Source organism: Papilio polytes, unplaced genomic scaffold (assembly GCF_000836215.1).
Source record: "Papilio polytes unplaced genomic scaffold, Ppol_1.0 DF821845.1, whole genome shotgun sequence".
NCBI classification, from domain to species: Eukaryota; Metazoa; Arthropoda; class Insecta; order Lepidoptera; family Papilionidae; genus Papilio; species Papilio polytes.
In genome coordinates this window covers 5275387-5294917 of record NW_013527359.1, presented here as the reverse complement: position 1 = coordinate 5294917, position 19531 = coordinate 5275387, and the positions used below count along the sequence as shown (strand labels likewise).

General features: G+C 34.8%; 3 protein-coding genes and 1 long non-coding RNA gene across 4 annotated transcripts; all 4 read left to right on the top strand.

Annotated features, from left to right (window-relative positions):
* Window positions 1–65: 65 nt before the first annotated feature.
* Window positions 66–2327, top strand: LOC106107853. Its single transcript, XR_001225884.1, has 2 exons — window positions 66–276; window positions 779–2327. It is a non-coding gene; the product is annotated as an uncharacterized LOC106107853 (long non-coding RNA).
* A 4538-nt stretch (window positions 2328–6865) lies between these two features.
* Window positions 6866–8932, top strand: LOC106107844. The gene is made up of 6 exons (XM_013288848.1): window positions 6866–6923; window positions 7074–7242; window positions 7460–7590; window positions 7733–7796; window positions 7909–8026; window positions 8747–8932. The coding sequence occupies exons 1-6, from the start codon at window positions 6866–6868 to the stop codon at window positions 8930–8932; spliced, it is 726 nt and encodes a 241-aa protein (XP_013144302.1).
* Window positions 8933–9316: 384 nt separating this feature from the next.
* On the top strand, window positions 9317–11863 carry LOC106107843. Its single transcript, XM_013288847.1, has 7 exons — window positions 9317–9341; window positions 10303–10379; window positions 10565–10742; window positions 10971–11101; window positions 11244–11307; window positions 11385–11502; window positions 11669–11863. Exons 2-7 carry the CDS (start codon window positions 10304–10306, stop codon window positions 11861–11863), a joined length of 762 nt encoding a protein of 253 aa, XP_013144301.1. The 5' UTR covers window positions 9317–9341; window position 10303.
* Window positions 11864–14386: 2523 nt separating this feature from the next.
* On the top strand, window positions 14387–19529 carry LOC106107842 (ATP-dependent RNA helicase bel-like; the record flags this gene model as incomplete). Its single annotated transcript, XM_013288846.1, has 7 exons — window positions 14387–14615; window positions 15333–15432; window positions 17220–17402; window positions 17736–17968; window positions 18667–18810; window positions 19038–19246; window positions 19430–19529. Coding segments are annotated over exons 1-7 (1014 nt in total), but the record flags the coding sequence as incomplete, so codon positions are not given.
* Window positions 19530–19531: the final 2 nt, after the last annotated feature.

Below are 19531 nucleotides of genomic sequence, written 5' to 3'. Positions count from 1 at the left end.
TCCCATTCTTTTCTGATATGAAAAAGGTGGTAATAAAGAGGGACTAAAAGGGCCTCCGGCACCACACTCATCAGACGAAACGCGGCTGTGTATTAGGTCAGGGTGTACGGGCCGGGCGTGGAGCCGGGCGTGCTGGCGACGTTCCAGTCGCGCTTCCTGTGCGACACGCGCGGCGCCGGCGCGGGCCAGCTGACGGTGCGCGTGCGCGGGCCCAAGGGCGCCTTCCGCGTCGAGATGCAGCGCGAGAGCCAGAAGGACCGCACTATACTATGCAAGGTAACCTCGCACCAACATAAACATAATATGTCATTAATAGAGGATGGTCGCTTACTCCATTCTCTATTCTTCAAGAATCTTTACAAATAGAAAGAGGAATGATTTGTATTTTGTATGTACTGACATAACTCAAAAAATTCTGGGCCGATTTTAAAAAATCTCCCCGTTAGAAAGGTAATTATAAAGGTATTCGTGAGTAACATAGGCTGAAATATTTTTTTAATTTTACACGAGTGAAGTCGCAAGTAATAGCTATCATTTATAAAACAATGAATCGCTAAAAAAACTTAGGAAATCTTTAGCTTGGCGAATACTTTATGATATTTTTACTCACGTGAAAAACTGATAAGATTTCGTACGTACGTACTCATACGAAATACGTATTTCGATATTTTCAGCACTTTTGATTGATCTTACAAAGTTTCCGTGGCAATAACTACTTTTGAATTTTAGTTGCTAACTATTTATGTTTTTTAATTAATTAAGTATATAATTTGTGTAGTTTTCCCCCACCGAGCCCGGCGACTACCGCGTGGAGGTGCGCTGGGCGGGGCGCCACGTGCCCGGCTCACCCTTCCCGGTCATGATCTTCGACACGCAGGAGGAGCTGCGCAGATACCTGCAGTCCATCACGCCCTAACCCCAGCCCTTAGCCCTTAGCCCTTAGCCCTACGAACACCATAAACCGAGCCACTATAGACAAGTCGAACCATTTATCGATCTAATAGGCGAATTTAATAGGTTTAAAACACTGATCTATATAAATGGATAGGTGGCATATATTTTTTGTTTTGTTAAACTACCTGTTGGTGTTGATAGTTCTCTATCTCTATTCTAATTTCCAATTTTCACCAACTCGTCACAACTGTCAATGCCAGAATTAAATAGCAAAAAGTACCACGTCGTATAGCCTGTCCATTTAAAGTGGTCGGTGGTTTAAAAACTTCTATCGTATTTTGATAATGCTAAGATAGATGGCGCCACTTGTATGTATAAAACAGTTTGGAAATAGACTAATCACAGCATTTGGGTATTCTGTCCTATGCTTAAATGTTAGAATTAAAAAAAATGAAACATTATTACTCTACTTTTTTAAATGTCTTTAAGTAAATTGTCCAATTAATATCTCGGTTTATGATAAAAGTGCACTTGCAGCCAAGGGCGGATCTACATTTGACGCCAAAGGGTCACATAATCGTGGTCAAGTCAAGACAAAATGTGTAAATATATTTTGTCCAGCTCCTGACCAACCAGCTCAGGAGGGGTGTCATGACCCCCCATGCACCCCCCTGGATCCGCCGTTGCTTGCAGCTACCACCAACGGAAACATTTATAAACCATCGCCCGCCATTGTAAAGTTAAACTTGTATTTAGTAGGATCTGTTGTCAAATCTTGCTTTTTAGTTATCAGCCATATCTTGTATTTCGCTATTCTTTTGTATTAACGTTTACAAGTCTGAAATAATTTCGTATATTTTTGTATCGTATCCTATTTATTCTTTAGCTTTAAAAATTATATTTAATTAAAATTTTATATCATTACGAATGGTATACGGCATAATAAACTTAATATCAGGGTATGGAATGGATATGTCTGGATATCGGGTAGTGTTGCTACCATAAAGATCTGATCTTTTATAGCTATGTTAACTTTATTTTTGTAATGATTTGTACTTTTTTCATTATTCATGGTAACACTGTTATATAATGTTTCAATAGTTAAATGATGAATGAATTTTTTTTTTGAAGATTACTATTAAACATCTAGTTTTTTTTAATAAAACAGCAGAGATTGATGTATTGTTGCAATTTTTTTTTTAAACTCGAAATACTTTATCTGAAGTACATTCCGATGTAATTGTAAGATGATATACATTTTGTTTATTTTGTTAATATTTATTAACTTCATATAGTGTTTAGGCTTAACTTTTGTAACTAACGGACGCACTCGTTTCATTGTTATTGCCCGCCTCGCGCCCGCCCGGCGGGCAAACCCGCTGATTCATTCAGTTACTAATTGTTAATAAATAAAACTTTATTTTAATTTAAAACTTTTATTGTTTCAACCTTGTCTTCCTTTACAGCTTACAGCGTTTCCTTTTTCTTAGCAATATCGATTTAAAGTTAATATATTGATCTAGTTTAAAATAAACAAAAAAATTACAAATAAACTGTTTCTCTATAATTGGCACTGCCAAATGTAAAAGGTTAGCATGGTATGAGCATGTTATGAGGGAGGAATGTTGCAAGGAGATCGTCAGTTATGAGTGGAAGGCAACACAGGTAGAGGTAGACCTAGAAAGAGATGGATGTATTGCGTAAAAGGTGACATGATCAAAAAAGGAGTGATGACTGAGATGACGTAAGATAGAGTTATGTAGAGGACAAAAACCTGTTTCCCCGACCCTACGGGAGTAGGATAAGGATATCTGGAAGATACATTTCATCATCATCATATCCAAAGTAGTATCGAAATAAAGACAACAATGTTAATTATTAAAGCATATTTATTTAATTTCAAAACTTATGAATACAACAATCATTACATTCCGTTAGGTTTAAATCTGAATGAAACGGTTCTTCTGTCAGGATATGAGTGTGCCGCCCCCGCACCAGCTAGCTGCGCCCGCAGCGCGTCCAGGCTCGACCACACCTGCTGCATCTGGCCGAAGATGATCACCTCCAGCCGCTGGATTGAAGAGTGCAGTTCCCCTGGACAAAAACAAGTGTTTATATTGCGACATAGACAAACTTTGGATGACCAGCATGGGTCGGGGAAATACGAAAAATTATGATATTCTTCAAAGTTTGCAATAAATGCATTTTTTTTTCTATAAAGCGATATCAAATTGAATCATCGTGCGATAAACCGGGAAAATATAAAATTTGTCGTTTTTAAAACTTGGAACAAAATATGATCATGGGAACATCATAAAATCTTTTAATACAAAACAAATAACAATTAGTCACTATCCTTGTGTAACCAATGCGCCTATATAATGGTTCATTACGCTTGTGATATGCCGACGACTGATCTGAATGGATTTCGTCAGAGTACATCCAAATATTGGCCAACATTTTGTAATCTCCATATAAATTGTATGCTATTAAACTTATATGAAGTCGTAAGTCAATTAAGCGTGACTGAATATTTTATTTCTGATTTTTGTGACACTTTTCTTACTGGAAGTGACAACTCCGTGCAGTCGTCTAGTGATGGTAGCGTTGGCAGTGGCGTTGACTTCGTGAGTCTTCACCGAGCACATAGCGCGCGCTTCCTCCCGCGGCCCTGCACCATGATACGTCGAGTTGCGGACCTCTATGTACGGTTGCTTCCGACTTTCAGGGTTACTAATCGTGTAGTGTGTTCCACGCACTGCAAACAAAGACATTCAACACATAAATAGTATTGTAGACTAGCTTTCGCCCGCGACTATGTCCGCGCGAAATAAAAAATAAATGACTAGCCCAAGTGTTCTTAAAGACTATCCTCTATATCTATGACAAATTTCATCGAGATCCATTTAGCTATTTAAGCCATTCATCAACCCATCCAAACTTTTACATTTACAATAATTGTAATGATTACAAGTACAGAATTTTCTGTGGTAATAAGTTAGACTAGTAATAAATAAGCGCTTTGAATATCCTTTTAATCAAATAATTAACTATTTTGAAAGATATTAGTTACTGCAAGTTTTATTTTTAATTTCTAGTCGAATGGTGGGATTTGAGCCCATAACGACGAGATCAGATGTCTGTATCCTTAACTATTAAGTTATTTTAATTGTACAGTAAAAATGTAAATTTGATTTTGATATGATTAATTCAGTATTTATCCGGGTTTGTTTTACTGATAATAGAGACAAGTATTGATTGTTTTAATAAATATCACATTTTGATCAATTTATCTTTCAAATCAAACATAAATCATCTTTTAATTATCGACTAACAAATAAAGTGTCCACTTTTCCCTTAGTTATCAATCGATCAACATTGTTATCCTCCATACATATTCAAACATTTTGACAATGCCACTTTGATAAGGAAATTTTAAAAAAATTACTTACAGTAAGAATTTGCAGGCGCTGCAAAAACTGTATTCAATATAGCGTACGAAAATAATATGAAAACTACTACAATCCTAAACATGATTTTAATCATATTTTATACTTAAAAAAACACGTAAACATAAAATCAAAGTACTGGTACAAAACACGTTCCAAAATATTTAATTTATTTTTATTATTTTAAACATTACATTTTTTAAATATCGAAAATTCGTTGGCGGGCTTTTACGTCACTTCACGTATGTCGTTGAGGTCGGCGCGAGAACTGATCGAGACGAAATCTGAGTGAGGAGAATAAATAGCAGTGTACCATAGATTGCCACCGAATATTCCGCCCAAACTAATCGGGTACCTGGCCAAATTGAATAGTAAAATAGTTTATCAGAGCATAAATGCAATAGAATGCAATAATGCACTTTTCATTAAGCTTTGTGCTTTGAAGCAATTATTCCTACTTTTGCTGTCATTTGTTTCGTATTATTCAATGTTTGATTTCCCGTCTCATTTCCGGTCTATCTAGACCTTTTATTTATACACTACCCTTGTTTTTATGTCTAGTAAAACCATGATTTTATTTACATATTTATTATAAGAACAAAGCTAAGACATTTTTATAGATTTGCAAATGCAATCTTTTTGGGATTAGAGGATAGAAATAGAATTTAATTAAGTTATCTTATAAGAATCGATATAAAATGATCATTAAAGAAGTTGAACACAAGAAACAGATATAGAATATATTGAAATAACGTGGAATTCCTCGTTTGCAATTTTGCAGCGTAAACAAGAGTAAATGCTTAAGGTTACTGAGCAGGCAGGTATTAATATTTATCGTCTTTTTTTTTCTTTTTTAGACGTCTACGAAGCTGCAAGTTCTTATCAAATAAATTGTTCACCAATTTGTCGATGTTTGGAAATAAAACTAAAACAACCTGTCATCACTAACACGCCTGATGACCTAAATAAGAAATGAAATAAGATATCACATTTGTAATGAAGCAAGCAGAAGTGGTAATTGCCGAAATTAACGCAATGGGAAGCGTAAAAAATCGTTCATCAGCTGTCTGTATTGCACATGTAATTTAATTACACAGACTCTCTGTGCCCTCGCACTCACTCCACACGATCATCGACCTATTTATAACACTATAAATTTCGATATCCCATCGAATGTGAGCATAGTCTGTAAGTCCGAAACGAATTACCACACAATTCATTACCGAAAATTAATTGCATCTTTTTAAAAAACACATTATATTAAAGGATGGCGCCAGGATTTAATGAACCTACCATACAAGAGATAGATTGCTTCAAGTGGCATTTGTTAATATTTTTTTAAATTTTAATGATATTTGTCATCTGGCGCTTGTACACAGTCATTCAACCGTGGCACATAAATATGCACAGCAATAAATCTAAAGTTAACAATCCATCTGCTATTGTACTGACATAATTTGTGTGTAGGCATATTTATGTTAGCAACGACAACACGTACCGTATTTTGAAACAAAAGTTTGTAGCGAACCACTATCAACGTTTAACTTGCTTTTAGTAAAATTAATTATTTAAATACCAAACTAATAGTGAACACTGAAATGACAAATTATAAAAATATTAGGCGATTTTTAACAGATTATTTACGGTAAAAATCAAAGTTCTGTCACGATTAAACGTTGGTGTTTCTATAGAACGGCATTGAACTAGAGTTTGTGTAAACAGTTTTAATCTCGCGCTGTGAGTCACGGGTTATAAATAAACTTTTAATCGGGAGATAAAACAACTCCGGGGCCCTTTTTCAGCAATTCGCCTCGATTGTAACGATGCCTAAAGTAATGTGACCTTACCATAGATGAAGTCTAAGATGGGAGCGGCGATATGCTAACAGTTTGAACATTCAGTACGTTGGTAACTATGTCAAGGACACAAAAACCCATACAGCTATTGTCGGTCAATATCCTTTATCATGGGAAAATTAATTTAATTAAATTTGTATAGTTGAGAGCAAATCAATCATTTGTATTTTATCCGACTTTAAAAGGGGGAGGTTCAAAATTCAATTGGCATTTTTATAACGAATCTCCAAAGTGCATTTAATAAAATTATCACTTTTGGCATTTTCACCTACGCGAAAATTTTACGTTGATTATCGCTTGATAGCTAGTAATGAACACATAGAAAAAGTATTTGCTTGTTGAAAAATAATTAAACAATGAAATAGGTCAAAACCTACACATTAGTTATTATAGCAAAGAACATTAGAATTTAAGGACCATAAACTTATCTCAAACATTCATAACCATATAAAAATAATGACCGCATACGAATATTAAACAACATACTTTTATTAATAATTAGGTCAATAACTTACGACCTAGATTATATTCGATAACAGAATCCTGGTTTCGAAACCTTAGCACAGATATCGATATCCTCTAGATTAGTGAAATAAAGCCACGGCCAGTCGTTCATATATATGGTATATCGATGGGCAACTTCATTTATTTTTAGATTTAAGTAAAATGAAGATTATATTAGTTTTGTTCCTTGTGATTTCTTTTACAGTCGCCAAAAATGATGGTACGTACGTTATGAATGCTATCTTAACGATAATTTTAAATGTGTTAAATAAATCGCTTGAAATTTAAACTTTAACAGTAAGTTTCGAGTTTGGGACATTTTCAGTCATATTTCTTAACAAATTTAATTTTGTTTTTAAATATTTTTCAGATAGTAATAATTTAAAATGCAACCGATTCCTAGTAGATGCGGTATTAAGACAGCTATTCGAATTACTAAGGCTACTGATCAAAGAAGGTAGTGCTGCCAACAACGTGCCCGTACTAGATCCACTGAAAATGGACTATCAGGAAATTAATGTTACTGGCAATGGTTTTACGTAAGTGGATTTAAAAAAACATTCGGTTAGAGTCAGTTAATCTTATGTAGTGAAAGAAATGCTTTACCGAGGATTAATTTCTTATACTAAATTTACACAAAGGAACTGAAGGAATTGTCTCTTAGTTTATCGGGTCAATTAAATAGTGTATAACTAATTAAATTCGTTGTTCATTATGTAAATAAATCTGTGCTTAAAATTTAGTTTTATTTTTTAGAATACAAGCTGAACTATCCAATCTGACAGTCTCTGGACTTGCGGATTTTGAAATACTGGAAACGACATTTGATAAGGAAGAGATCTCATTAGAGTTGCATATGAGATTTCCTTTATTAACTATGCTCTCTGGTTAGTATTTATACTTTGTAATTCCTTATAATTATTAATAATAATTTAAATATATCAATATAATTACGTTTTGTTGCCTTTGGTAGTGATAGACGTCATACAATTCAGGTCGTATTAAAAATTATGTCTATGTATGTTATAGAGAATTATATAATGGCCGGCGATCTTTACAGCATTTTCCCGTTGTTGGGAAACGGATATCTAAAGTAAGAATAATATTTTCTTTCTAGTCACTAAGTATTGCTCAAAAGATGGTAGTTATATTTTAAAATGAAAATAAAATAAACACATAAGTATTTTCGATTGGTTTGTTTGCAGCATTGAAGTGCACGATTTAATATTCCGAAGCAAAATATATCTAAGACAATCTGCCGACGGCAAATCCATACTAATAGAAAGATTTGTTAAGCCACAATTCGAAGTAGATACAATCGTGGTAAGTTTATCTGCATTAGTATTAGCTTCTCATGTAATACATTCAGTAAGGAAGCTAATCTACAAAGACCTAGTGCCGACTACACGCATATCTACAAGAAATATCTGAATAAACGTCTACATTGCCTTAAATATACTCACTGTGTTCAAACAATATAATCGATTTGTTGCAAAAGTCATGATTGCAGACTTTTAAAAATGATAAACTTAGGCTATCCGATGTCCCGTTTTTAAATTAATTTTTGGTCATCTATTGTCTATTGTTCTTTAATTAAACGACTCTGTATCTTGGATCCTCTCCATTTCCTATAGGATCAATTTTCTTTTATTTTTGCTCAATACTTCTGCTGTGTTATACTCTCGACTTGCGATGACTTGACTTTAAAAGTATCGATTATTTACACTTCACTAGCTACACGATATTTACGGATTTTCCTCTTTGTTCTACACTGATTAGAATCTTAATCGTTTCTATTATCTATTTTACACGTCTTATAATTTTCCGACTGTGATTTAATCATTCAATATTGATAACATTTATATCAATACTATGATAACGTTACACTATGAGATAACAAAAATGGCGGCGATATTTCAATGATTTTAGTCGCAGGTGGCTAATTCCTTTTTCCAATATTTACACCTCACTTGAGGCCTAATAATATTCAACGAAAATGCCTTAGTAACTTCTAGTCTAATATTCCGTATATCATCTTTACAGTCTAGAACAGAATTCGACGGCAACATCGACGACATCCTGAACTCAATGATAGAAGACTTGTTGGCAGACTATCTGACTAGATTCAGCAAGTACATTGCCGCGCAGCATGAAGACGATGTAAAACAATTCCTCAACCCGCACCTAAGCAACTTCGAATCTTGGAGGCTTATCGCCGCTATACTGTGATATTATTTAATAAATTACTTTACTTAGTTTTTTAATTTTGTACCTCCGTTTTTATTTTTCGGTCCCATTAAGTATCCTTGTAAATTTGTTACTACACAACCACAGACAAACCAATGTTAACATTTATTCATTGATTTTTCGTAAATTCTGCTTTTTTAAGTCTTAAAAGTCAATTAAAAGTCATTTTGATCATCAAAGCATGATGATTCATGGATTATGACAATCTGATGATATTACGTAGTACATTTTCAAAAGATCGATTTGTTTATAAAAAACCAATTAAGATAATGTTTTCTATCGATATCCTAGCAATATTAGTCTGACGATAAAATTTGATATATGATTATTTAAATGATTTTCATACAGAAATTGCGAGCAGTTATTCCGCGACTGACGACGACTAACTCAGGTGAGTCGATATTACGAATGAACGAATGGGATCGAATAAATATTTTATTAAATTTTGTTATAGCTCTACAACTTCGAATTGATCGTAATGTGATTTTTTTATCCCTTAAAAAATATTCCTGGTGTCAATTGCAGTCAGTTGAAAACTTAATTAGTATTAGTTAATTACTTCAGAACGTTATAGGGTCACTTGTGAATGTGTTCTGAAATTACAAAACAGTCAGTAACTATCCATGCGTTCTAAACAATAGGGTGGTTGACTAAAGTCTAATCAATTCTAATTTAAGGGAGCTTCACATTACTACGTTTATAAAAATAGTTGAAGTAGTCGAGCTATACAAATAATACCAGCATAAAGCAATCATTAAGCGAAAAAAAATGTAATAGCCAGTCGAATTAGGATCGTTAAAATGTAGTTAAACAAATGTAGTGAGTTGAAATAACACATGCGAAATGCAAATACATAACGTATACATAACGAGAATATATACATGGTCAAATAGCTGCGATATTCCTGTATGATAAGCAATGCCTAAGCATGTGACTGGATTAGGAAATGCGTTGAATTGTTTTATATTTTCGACACCTCGACAATGACCTTGACTGTTAGCCTTGGAGGTATGTCGATTTTATTGTATTATATTATCATTACTGACATAATGCGTTCATCATAATATTAAATATCTCAAAAGTATCAATACCGGAAGTGTTATTCTACGTATATCAACAATCCTTACCGGCAAGGAAGTAACAAAGGACATTTAATGTATTGATATGCAGCATGATATGATCGGATACTTGGTTTGATAAAAACATAAGTACGTGATTTAATTTTTACAATGTTAGATATATAGGTCTATAGCGCATGTTCCTAGTTCTTGTTTACGCAGCTTTATAGTCTTACAGGTGGGAGCAACTTAATTTATTACGATTAAAAATGTTTATGTTTCCACATATTTCAGAATGAAATTGTTAATATTGTTAACACTCTGCGCGCTCGCCGCAGCATTGCCAAAAACAAGAAAAGAAGTTCAGTATGGTAAGTTGGTTCAGTTTTTGACCGAGTCCCTAAAAGAAGGAGGTACTCAATTCGTCTGTATGTTTTTTACCACTAAATACAAATTTGTAAAATTAATTTGTTAGAATATTATGCGTTAATTTGTTAGTTAAATTAATCTCCGTTGCCCTATTTTATCTATATTTTTATATTATTTATTATTATAGAGTCGCTGTCTGAGGTGTCGACCAGTGAACGTAACTTCTTGATCAACTTGCTCATCCGTCAACTGATCGCGTACGTCCGAAATGTGATCAACAACGGCTCGGACTTGTTCGGCCTCCCGCCACTCGACCCTCTCGACTTGGACAGCTTCCGTCTTCAAATACCAGCTGGGATAGCCAAGTCAGTATAATTGTTACAGATAGGGTTACTTTTGGACAGCGATACATAATGCTAAACGCGTCATCTGTTACAAATTACGATTATACTCGAAGGAAATGTAGTAATCGGATTATATATTACAGAAACATCTAGTGCTGTTGGAAGATCTACCAGTAGTTTGTTTGATAACAGTATTTAATACTTTTAAAACAAATGATGGTATGTAATTTCTTTTTTGTTTTATTGCAGCTTAGACCTAGACCTTCAAAAGATCTACATGACCGGCCTGGGTGGCTTTGTAGTGCACAAGAGTGAGCTCAGCCTCCGCGAACTTAGCTTCGATCTCGATTTATCTATACCTAAACTGGATATCAGTACAGGTAAATATTCGTAATTAATCGTGAGTTTTCACAAATTGTTATCTCGGTATTTTTTAAGAGAAAGAAAAGGATGACACGTTCGTTTGTAGTGAAACAACCGATTTTAAAAACCAAACTTAAATGTTGTTTTTGTAATTTTCAGAAATCTACGATTTCACCGGCGATTTATTTAATGCAATACCGCTTTATGGCAAAGGGAATGCAGCGTAAGTATTTATAACTTCGAGTTGAAAATTTGTTTTAAATTCAGTAAGGACTGCATTAAGTTTGATTTTTATTAAAGATTCCAGATAGAGAGTTTTCGTTTGCGGGCAAAAATCTACCTAAAGCAATCGGACAACGAGAAGTCTATTATCATTGACAGAATCGAAGGCGCATCGTTTGAACTTCCATCTTTTAAGGTAAAGTTTGAAGCAAATAAAAAAATAATTAATGTTATTCGGTTATCTATCATTGCTTATTTGTACTGTAGTGTTTTTAGTTTTTTAAACTTTTGTTATCTTTAAACATAAGCGACAACGTAAAATTTGTTTATTTTCTTAATGGTTCTATTTCATTTTTTTGTAGTCAAATGTGAGCGGAGCTATTGGCGGTGGTGATATCGATGTAATAGTGAATACAATGATACAAGAGGTTGTTGTGGACTACATAAACCGTTTCCGAGGCGCCATCTCTAACTTTGGTTCTGAGTTTGTGGTCGACTTTGCAAACCCTTACCTCAACCAACTTGACACTTGGAAGTTTATTGAGAGACTGCTGTAATTGTACTTTGATTTAAATATACCGATTTTTTGTTGATATTGCATATTTATTTGTATACGACAATATTTGTCTACGACTTACGAGTGATCCTTCATTACACGATATGCTGGTAAATTCGTCGTCTGGTTTACTTGAGAATTAAACACAAAGTTAACGAGATTATCTTTTTTAATTATATAAAAGAGAACATGAAACAATACATTTTTTTACTTACACATTTCTAATTTTGTTGGGTTAACTATCGAAGATTCCTTGGTATAATTCCAATTTGTAAGTTTAGTTTGGAACGGAATATCAATTACAAAAGTACAAAGTTAATTAAATACAGTAGTAATACATGAATCGGTTCGACAATTTTCGCCATTTCCTCGTGTTTAGTTGTTCATCACCATACTTCTCTACAAATTCCCGTGAAATCCATTAAGAAACCATCTGGACAGTTGGTGTCTGCATTATATCCGTCGGGCGAGTCGTCAAACGCAACGTTTCTAATAATCACCGCAGGTTCGGGAACAATAACATCATCTTGCATCATTGAACGAGGCCCGATTGATCTTGTATACACTAAAGCTACCAGTAACAATATTACAATTGTTTTTAACATTTTGCACCAATTCGTAGCAACTGTGCGTCAAGCCGTGGATTTTATACACGAATGATATCAGACGTCTGAACTAAGGCCAAACGTCGACTTCCGGTCATTTCGCCCACACGAGGATATCCGGACGGCTCTAAAGATATACGTTGTTACACGATTTTATACAAATTGGATATCTTTTGCGTGATATTTTTAAATATTTTGACTTCCATGCTGCCGTATTGGCCGGTGCACGTTTCCCGGTTTGCCCCCCCCCCCACAAGACTGTTAGAAAAGTTTCTTCGCATCTTATATCTAGATTAAAAAAAAAATTTAACAAAAATATTCTTATTTTCTTAACATGTAGTATAAAATGTGTATGTTGCATGCATGCAAATGCAATAAAAATCTCTTTATCCAATGCACACAAAGTTAATAGTTGAGTACTGTGTAGTTTATTAGCTAAAATCTGGACTACTGGCAGTTATTCCCAATATCATGCCAGTACAGTAGACAAGCAAGTGGTGTTTTGCTAGATACATTAAACATTCAAGTCAATGTTTACAATGAACTTTACTAAAACTAGAGGCTTACACTTGTTTAGCAGTTTAGTATCACAGGTGATACACACAAAAAAAAACAGAACAAAGTCACATGACTCAACTAAAAGATTCATAAATCAACTCAACTAAATGTTTGTTTTTCAGATATATTTAGTTACTCATTAATCAACTAAATTAATACCCTGGTGCAAGGGAACTCCACATTAAATATATAAATATAAAAACATAACTCTATTTTAAATTTAAAAGTTCTGGTATATCATAATCGTAACTTGTTTCATTTAAAACTATTTCCATGGACAGATACTTAGAATAATTCTGACAGGCCGCTGACTCATGTAGCAAGTGTAATTTTTAACAAAAAAAAATCATAGTGACATGAAAAGTATTAATTGGTTATCAATGGGACATATTAGTAATTCTTATTGGAGTTAGATCTTGTGCCTGGTTTAGAATTGGCCAGTACAGTTGGAAGGTAGTGTTCAATAACTGGACTGGCATAATGAGAACACCGGTTGGTGCCAATGAGTCCAAACAATCCATGCCAAGCCTGTGCTACTGTACTAGTAAAGTATGAACCAGTCATTATGGTAAATGTCCATTGGCTTCTAAGTGTTTAATCAGATTTATAGATAGATAAAAAAGAGAGGTTGTTGTCTCAAGAATGATGAGAGGATTCCTCAATTAAAGTTGTGTTGGAGGTTTCCTCTCTCTTGGTGGTGGCAGTGGTTGCCGTTCCCTGGGTTGTGGTGGTGGTTGCCGTTCCCTGGGCTGTGGTGGTGGTTGCCGTTCCCGAGGTTGTGGTGGAGATTGTGCTGTCGCCTTTTTAGGTTCTGGAGGCGATTGACGGGGCCTCGGCTCAGGCGGGGGATGGCGCTGCCGAGGAGCATTAGGATGATGAATATCGCTGACTTCTGAGTTCATAATAGCCCTGAAATGTAGTACCCTCATTACGCATCAGTGACTATTATTTTATTATTTATTATAGGTTATAAAGAACATATTGATTTAAAAATAAAGTGTTGCCTTGCCTTTAAATGATCTTGTATATTAAAAACACTAACATTTTCTTCAATATTTAACCAAAACAAAACTTTTTTGACGTTTAGTGGTAATGTCATGATTGTCATATCACGTCAGTCAATGTCAGTGTCAATTTTTAATGTCATTAAAAAGTCTAATCTTGATGTTGTTACTGGTTCTCTGTGAACCAATACAATAGTTAAAAGATAAATATTAAGTGCAGCGTTTTGTTGGCGTAATACATTTTTTTCCCGTTAAATGTTTAAGAAGATTGCTTTGCAATAAAATGTTTATATTAATGGTAACATTCATTTGGAATGAAATGTACGAATATCTTTGAATGAGTAGTGAACGATTGAACAAAGACAAAATCTATCCGAGAAGAAGAACAAAAACTGCGAATGAAAAGTGTTTTCGGGGAGAAAAATTGTCGCTTTTTCATGTGATTTTGTGAATTTGTGTTTGTGCAAAATTCATTGTAGACTTTGTTTGTATAGTATTTTTGAAGCAACGTTGCCAAAAAAACGTACCGCTTGGTAGTAATATGAGTAATGTTACCAACCAAAATGGAACAGGTCTAGAGCAGCAGGTCGGTACCTCATGTACTAGTGCTTTGTATTGATTTTCTCTTTATTTGCCAAGTTATTAATATCTCTTGAATATTTTTTCAATTTACCTTAAAAAATGATGTAGTATCTAATTCATAAAGAATAATATAGTCCCTTCATTTATAAAGTCTTTCTTTACGTGTCTCGTTGTAACCAACATGGCGACTTGGATTCTTCTATGGTATCTGATTGATTTTATAGGCTTTCCATTTTCACATTAATTATAAACCTGTATTGTATAAAACAAGCATTTTGAGCGTTATTTTTGACATTACATTACTGCGAATTGGCTGTCACGGTAAATTTGCGTGTCACCATTCGTGGAAATTTTCAGCTTGATTTATTAAAATTTACACTGAATTTAAGACAAATATTGGGTTGTAATGATTCTAAATTGTTTAGTTGTGTTTTTTAACATTTAATTGATTGCTATTACAAAATTTGGCACATTGTTTTAAAAGCCTTTCCTTCATGGTAGTTATTGATCTGTAATGTCATACAAATAAAACATATATCTATGCACGTTACATTAAGATGAAATTCTTGTTACCTTCACTAAGGTTTGTTTATTGTATTGTTATTGAAAGCAACAGTTGGTAGATCCTGATACCAAATAAAAAGATGACATTTCGAAATAGTTAATTGTAGCTGAATCAACCAAGTTTGTTACATATTTATAAATTAAATTATGTTGGCAGCTTGCTGGTCTGGACTTGCAGCCTCAGGCTTCTAAGGGTGCTGGCCGATACATCCCTCCGCATCTGCGTAGGCAGTTGCAACAGGCCAACACTTCTCAAGGTAAACAAATTGTTACAGCTTGATATACAAGCTTTTCAATATATTTGGTCAGTTTGAAGTGTGCCTCGTGCAGTGTCCTGGTTTTTTATGCAGCAAATGAAGTTGTGCATGGAAATATATTTATATAATATACATTAAAGAGTTTAAACATGGGTTTAAATAGTGTTATATTAAGGTAATACCGTAGGTTTTTATAATTTGACAAAAGAGTCTTGAAAAATTATCGACATCACATCCAGGTGTAATTGAGAACAAAAATTTCATCAAAACATATACAACAATATTGGATTTCAGTCATATATACTTATACAATATGTAGCTATTTTGCAATTGTATAAAAATACTTTTCTTTCGATCTTTCAGAATGTTTGTAAAATTTAAATTATATGTCAATGCATATGTATAAAAATGTTATTAAATTTTCATATAAACTTAAAGTAGGTCATTGAGATTATATGAATCAGGGTTGTATTATCAACTTAACACTTCCTCTGTCAATAGATAATATATTTTTTAATATTTGCTACTATGCTATGGCAGACAGGCAGTATATTTTTAAATATATCTTACTAAATCATAAACTAATCTCACTATATCCATCGTCATCATCATCTTTCTCCTTATCCTACTCCCATAGGGTTGGCGCAACAGGTTTTTGTCCACATAACTCTATCATAGGACATCTCAGTCATCACTCCCTTCTTGGTCATGTTACCTTTCATTCAATCCATCCATCTCTTTGTATGTCTACCTATAAAGGTGTACCCTTCCACACTCATAACTAACATTCTCCTAGTTACATGCAATTCACCAATCTCATTGTTAGATCCAATTTTTAAAATATCATAGATCTTGTACAATGAGTTTGTTTCTAACATTATGGTATTGATTTTTTTTTATTATGGCATATATAAGTTTATTTTTTAATAAGTAAATAGCATTGTACATGTAATTTCTATTATACTCATATATACAGGATTATGTTGTGATGCTTTGTTTAACCTGGCTATTGTTTATTGTTGAAAAATAATATTTACTAGTGATGCAAATATCTTTGATGAATAAGAACTATAATAATAAATTTATTATATAATTAAATTTTGTTAGTATTAAAGTATTTTTAATACTTATACTAATTTATTTTATGTTTAAAACACTGCATTTGTAATAAGTCAGTTCAACAATTTTTAATATATGTAACCATACACTATTAATAATAATAAATGTTGTTATACATTTTTATGCAACCGTAAATGTGATTTACACATTTACATTCATTATGTGTGAACATGAGCATGTAATGTGACCTCTTGAGTTGAATTACAATTACATTGCAAATATTAATGGCAGGAATACATCACACTTCACATTACTATACATATAAGTTTCTACATTGTGCTCGGTTAATATCATAGAAATTGGTAATTCTGCTGCTGGGTCAATATTCAGTTTTTTATCTGCTAAAGATTTAAAGATCAGCTCCCACACCCTGGCATCGTTGATCTCTGGTTCAACAACTATTAGCAGCTCACAGTTCGACGCATCAGATTATAAACCATTGACTTGTAACTGACGCAAATTATACCTCCATACAGGTACAAAATGAGCTGATCTGGTAGCCGATTCACAAATCAGCTTCAGCCATGCCAACTCTGAGCTGAGCACATCATCAATTTAGTTGAGTTACCCATGTCCACTGTCAGATAATTTCAACTTCAGTATTCATAGTTAAAACAGAGTGATGTCTGTCGGGTGAGCTGTATAATATGGATTTATGTTTATTGCAGGGGAAGAGCCTAAGCGTCAAAGCTTAGAGGCTCGTCCAAACGAGTCTCGTGACATCCGTACATCATTCGGCGGCAACTCTAGGACGTACGAGCGCGGTGGTCGCCGCGACGACCGAGACCGCGATCGCGACACCAGGGACTACGATCGCGGGTACGACTCACGCTACCCGCGCAGGGAACGAGGTCAGTCACACAAACACACACATTTACCCAATACATTCTTGCTTATAATCTAGAAGTTTCTATGAATAACAAAACATAAAGAGTGATACAATTTTAAATGTTTATTTAAGAATTCGTGGGTTCTACAAGTATTTTTTAATATGTTTTTTAATTAAGCCGTTTTAATGCTTTTTTCTTTTTCATGCTAACACAGAGCAATGTAAGTGATATTAAGTATTTTAATACTTGAATAATTAAATTTGATGTTTTGTGTATATTGTATCAGCACCTCTAACCTGTAGTTGCTAAAATATTAGTAAATGCAAATGTTTGACTCTCAATCTGTGATGTCAGGTCGTGAAGCAAGCTATCAGAATGGCGAGTCGGAGTCGGAGCGGTGGGGCGGCGAGCGCGGGGAGCGGGAGGTGCGCGGGGAGCGCGGCGGACGCGGGCGCGAGGACGCGGAGCCCCCGCCGCCGCCGCGCAACGACCGCTGGAAGGAGCCCGAGCCGCGCCAGGACGACCGTGCACCATCACGCAGCCACGGCTGGGGCTCCGACGACGTGCGCCGCACCCGCAGGGATGAGGTCACACGCCTCTTACATACTAACTTATACAACTTTACTACTACACTACCACTAATCATCATTCATCTGCACTAAATCAGTAAAATATACTTCCTTCTCGCCTTTGACTTTCATGTCATTCATTTAACATGCTTAAAATCATTTATTAACTAACATTAGCCTTCTATAAAATTATTAATAACTGCATATAAATTCTATTGTTATTTGTTGTTTCCAAATTGGCGAGTATAAAAATGACTTATATACAGAAAAAAATACTGTTACACGCGTGAGTTATAACTTATTCAAATTAATGAATTCACTGTTTGTATTGTTCCCCAATTTGTTTAATGTATATGTTTGGCGTGGTTGCTTGTATTTTTGCAGGAGGTATAATTGCGTGGACCGTGTCAACTATTACCTCGTGTAACAGATTTGATAGCTGATGTAGCTCAGGGGAGGGGAAGCTACAAATCGGGTTGCGGTATTCGAATATAAATTCAATATTCTATGTGCTTTTCAAACCATTATTTTAATTATATTTTGCTGAAGAATTTAAAAACAAGACAATTTTATAAGGTTACTTATAAAATTGTATTTATGATCGCTAGTTAATTCGGAAACATTAAATGCAAAATATCATGAGTACCATTATGCACAGATGCATGTATCAAGTAATAGGGTCTTCCTCTGCTAATTAGTGATGTTATAATATGTAGAACGACTGGACGATCCCGCTACCTCGCGACGAGCGGCAGGAGTTGGAGCTCTTTGGCACCGGCAATACGGGCATCAACTTCTCCAAGTACGAGGATATTCCTGTGGAGGCCAGCGGTGACCGTGTGCCGGACTTCATTACCAGCGTAAGCCTCAATTATTGTTACTAAAACAATGAATCAAAAGACTTAGAAATTAATAAAACACGGAAACCATCAAGCCTACAAAAAATCATATTTAATTGACAGGTTTAAAAGAAATTAACAGTTATAATTTTGCCTACACATGATAAAACTGTCGGAATTGAACATCTGTAGCTCTATAGACCTGTCCAAAACTGCAAGATGTACAAAGCTTATCTATCTTTTTACAGTTTGAGGATGTTAACCTGACGGAAATAATGCGGTCTAACATAATGTTGGCGCGATACGACAAGCCGACCCCGGTGCAGAAGTACGCGATCCCCATCGTGCTGGGACACCGCGACGTGATGGCGTGCGCGCAGACCGGCTCCGGCAAGACGGCCGCCTTCCTCGTGCCCATACTCAACCAGATATACGAGGCCGGCCCCGTCAAACAGGCGTAAGTACCTCATTACAGCATACCACATTAATAATGCATTCTCAAAAAGAAATCTAACCTAAAGGGAATTGTCTGCTTTTTTCTATCTTAGATGACTTATACTATACGACTATACTAATTTGTTTTCATTGAATCAATTACTAGAAAAGATGCAGTATCCTTAATTTAATTGTTTTACTGCAGGTCATACAACCGACGCAAACAGTACCCGCTGGGGCTAGTGCTAGCGCCGACGCGCGAGCTCGCCACGCAGATCTACGACGAGGCTAGGAAGTTCGCATACCG

Coding starts and splice junctions, on each gene's coding strand:
- LOC106107843 (XM_013288847.1), top strand. CDS start 10,304: ATGAAATTGTTAATATTGTTAACACTCTGCGCGCTCGCCGCAGCATTG. Junction 11,102..11,243: donor TAAACTGGATATCAGTACAG/GTAAATATTCGT, acceptor TGTAATTTTCAG/AAATCTACGATTTCACCGGC. Junction 11,503..11,668: donor TTGAACTTCCATCTTTTAAG/GTAAAGTTTGAA, acceptor ATTTTTTTGTAG/TCAAATGTGAGCGGAGCTAT.
- LOC106107844 (XM_013288848.1), top strand. CDS start 6,866: ATGAAGATTATATTAGTTTTGTTCCTTGTGATTTCTTTTACAGTCGCC. Junction 7,243..7,459: donor GTTACTGGCAATGGTTTTAC/GTAAGTGGATTT, acceptor TTTATTTTTTAG/AATACAAGCTGAACTATCCA. Junction 7,591..7,732: donor TTTATTAACTATGCTCTCTG/GTTAGTATTTAT, acceptor TGTATGTTATAG/AGAATTATATAATGGCCGGC.